Source organism: Triticum dicoccoides, chromosome 2B, assembly GCF_002162155.2.
Source record: "Triticum dicoccoides isolate Atlit2015 ecotype Zavitan chromosome 2B, WEW_v2.0, whole genome shotgun sequence".
Taxonomy (NCBI): Eukaryota; Viridiplantae; Streptophyta; class Magnoliopsida; order Poales; family Poaceae; genus Triticum; species Triticum dicoccoides.
The window spans coordinates 557789549-557792555 of NC_041383.1; the positions used below are offsets into that span (position 1 = coordinate 557789549).

Below are 3007 nucleotides of genomic sequence, written 5' to 3' on the forward strand. Positions count from 1 at the left end.
TCTGTTTTTTTTCTATTTTCTGCTTTGTTTGAGGGCTTCAATACCATTTAACGTTTGGTTGTGTGCTTTATATATAAAGCAGGACAGAAAGCGATAAACCAAGGAAAAGGATAAGAGGAACTCTATCTCCAAAAAATATTTTTGACAAGTAGCATCACAAATAATGCATAACATGGGATTAATTTTACTATTTTGATTGTTAATTACACTGTTCAATATTCAGCAAAATAGCAATACAGTTTACACAGAGCAGAAAGCCGGTTCAGAGAACTCTTCAGAGCAGAAACAAAGCAACTTCCTACATCCAAAACATTATCAAGAATAAAATTGATCTTTTGTAAAACAAACTCCAGATCGAAACTTCATCGATATTATATGCTTTGTAAGTGTATATTAGCTACTGGTTTCCCAAATAATTAAATCTGTGGCGAACAATCTCAGAAAGCTACTAATTCAGCTCCTTTGGGACCGTCGGTTCGGAGCCTTGAGCTCCCTCTGGCGCGCCAGGCTGCCGTTGCGCGCCCGCGGCAGACGCCTCGCGCGCCCTCCGCGACCGCAACAGCATGGCGAGCATGGCCGGCGTCGCGTACGGCAGCGTCGCGGCTTGCTGCGACACCTGGTGCGTGGCCGCCGTTGTCGTCACCGCTCCATCTTGGAATGCAATCACCGACGGCAGCTGCAGCTGCGATGAACACCCCCGTTGCTGCATGTGCGCGCTCATGCCGGCGAGCATGTACGCCCGCCCCGAGCGCGCGTAGTTCTGCCGGCTCGACACGCGCCTGCGCATGTCCCGCAGCTCGATCTCCAGCGCCACGATCATGGGGTCGCCGCCTCGTGCCGCGTCCGACTGCGCCACCGCTCCCCGCCGGCTCTCGAGGATCTCCACCGCCTCCTGGTGCTCGCCCCGCTCTGCGGCTGCCCTTGCTGCCGCCATGTCCTCGGTGGCCTCAACCCGGACGCGCTCCCGCTCTACCTCGACGGAGCGTTCTGCGTCCACCGCGTGCTCTGGTCTCGCCACCACCATGTCCTCTGCCATCACGTTGACGTCCGCGCCGGCGGCCGCGTCTCGGTAGAGGCAGCTGACTTTGATTAGAGCAGTGAGATCACCGTCGGTTGCTTCAGCTCTTGGCACGACCAAGAACAGCAAGAAACGCCTCTCCTCGTCGGCGTAGAGTTCGCCGACTACAATCAACGCAGCCCGGCCGTCCTCGTCGACGCTGCTCTCGTAAAGCCCGGACTTGACCGAGCCAATGCGAACTCCTGGATCCAAGCACTGGACGGCGATGCGCGCCTCCTGGACCACGACGGAGAGCAGCCCGCCGACGCACTGCGCGAACGCGTCCTGGATTACGGCCTCATTCTCGATGAACGAGAACGTGCCGCCCGTCGCCTCGGAAACAGCGTGCATCGCGGCCGCGTCGTGGTCGTTCCCGAAGCCGAACGTGTGGACCGGCGTTGCCCGGTCGCCGGTACTGGTGCCCGTGCGCGCAAAGGATGGCGGAACGAGCGCCGCGTAGTTGGGTAATCCCCTCCCGAACGCCTGCCTCGTCGGGGTGTAGTTGTCCTGGCCGTCGGTGAGGAGCACGACGCTCGACACGCCGTTCCTATACCGGCGCTCGTCGAGCACCTTGGCGGCCGTACGGAGCCCCTCGGCGATGTTGGTGCCGGTGCGCGCCGTGAGGGACTCGACGGCGCGCACGCACAGCGCCTTCCCGGCGTCGGACATGCGCGTGAGCCTGGTCACCCGGCGCGCCCTGGACGAGAAGGACACAACGGAGAGGCGGTCGTCGGGGCCGAGGATGTCGATGACGAACCGCATCGCCTGCTTCAGCAGGGCGAGCTTGCTCCCGTGCATGCTCCTGCTGACATCGAGCACCGTAACGAGGTCGACAGGCGCGCGCTGTGCCGGAGCGTCGCCTGCCGCTTCGGTGCCGGAGCCTGCTATCCCGGGAGCCTTAAGGTGCACGAGCACGGCGAAGTTGTCGTCAGACGAGTCTCTAGCGACGGCCGAGTAGTGCCCGTGTGTCTTGACGACCACTGCCTCGTCGGACGCAGCGCCTGCTTGTCGCCGGCTATCAGGCGGCCCCACCTGTTCGTCGTCGTCGAAGACGACCGGATCCTCGGAATGGGCGCGTACTCGCCGAGGCTGTACGGCATCCACGGACGGCGGCTGCGAAGTCGGCATTGATGCGGGCGGTCGCACGAACGGCAGCTCGCGCCATTGCGCGTTGCAGAGCGGGCAGAGGAGGTTGCCGTGCTCGACGCTGGCGGAGATGCAGTGGAAGTGGAACGTGTGGGAGCACTCGGCCGTGAAGATGGCCTGCCCGCCGCCGGCGCCCATGCCGCCGAGGCAGATGGCGCAAGGATTCGTCTGCGTGCAAAGCAGATCATGCAGAAAGCATTAGTATTTCAGAAGAAAATTGTGAAATGCTTCATCGACATTGGTGAGCTACAAAACAAAACAAGACGGACAATTCATTCACCTGCTTAGTTCCTTCCATCTCTCTGCAAGCTGCTCGGAAAATGATACGAACAAGTAAGCGGGATAGTGATTGAGCCAGATGATTCGTCCGCAAAGAAGGTGCTCGGAAATTGATAGGGACAAGGAAGCAGGATAGTGATTGAGCCGGATGCTTCGTCCAAGAAGAAGCTGCTCGGAAATTGATACGGGCAAGGAGGACTATCTCGTAGTGGTTGCCACGTACGGTGACCTCGTAGTGCCTAAACAATGATCTTCCCCTTCTTTCTTTATATAAGCAGCGCGGAGATATTTGGAAGAGGAAGACAGCTCAACGGCTAGCAAATCAAAGATGCTTGAGCAAAACTCGCTTTTTGACAGAGTTGTATGCTTCATCCATCTCATCTCCCATACTTCTTTATCTTGTCTTGTCTCTAAATTTGAATCCATTGCATCTTTTGAACAGAAAGTCCAAAGTAAGTTTCGTTTGCATATTTGTATTTGTTGTGACGAGAACTATCGAACAAGACCACACTTGAATACATTTTG

At 57.2% G+C, this 3007-nt stretch overlaps 1 protein-coding gene across 1 annotated transcript; it reads right to left on the bottom strand.

The window, feature by feature from the left end:
* Positions 1–270: 270 nt before the first annotated feature.
* Positions 271–2695, bottom strand: LOC119364828 (E3 ubiquitin-protein ligase WAV3-like). The gene is made up of 2 exons (XM_037630376.1): positions 2484–2695; positions 271–2371 (listed from the first exon to the last, which is right to left on the bottom strand). Exons 1-2 carry the CDS (start codon positions 2499–2501, stop codon positions 449–451), a joined length of 1941 nt encoding a protein of 646 aa, XP_037486273.1. The 5' UTR covers positions 2502–2695; the 3' UTR covers positions 271–448.
* Between the last annotated feature and the right edge of the window lie 312 nt (positions 2696–3007).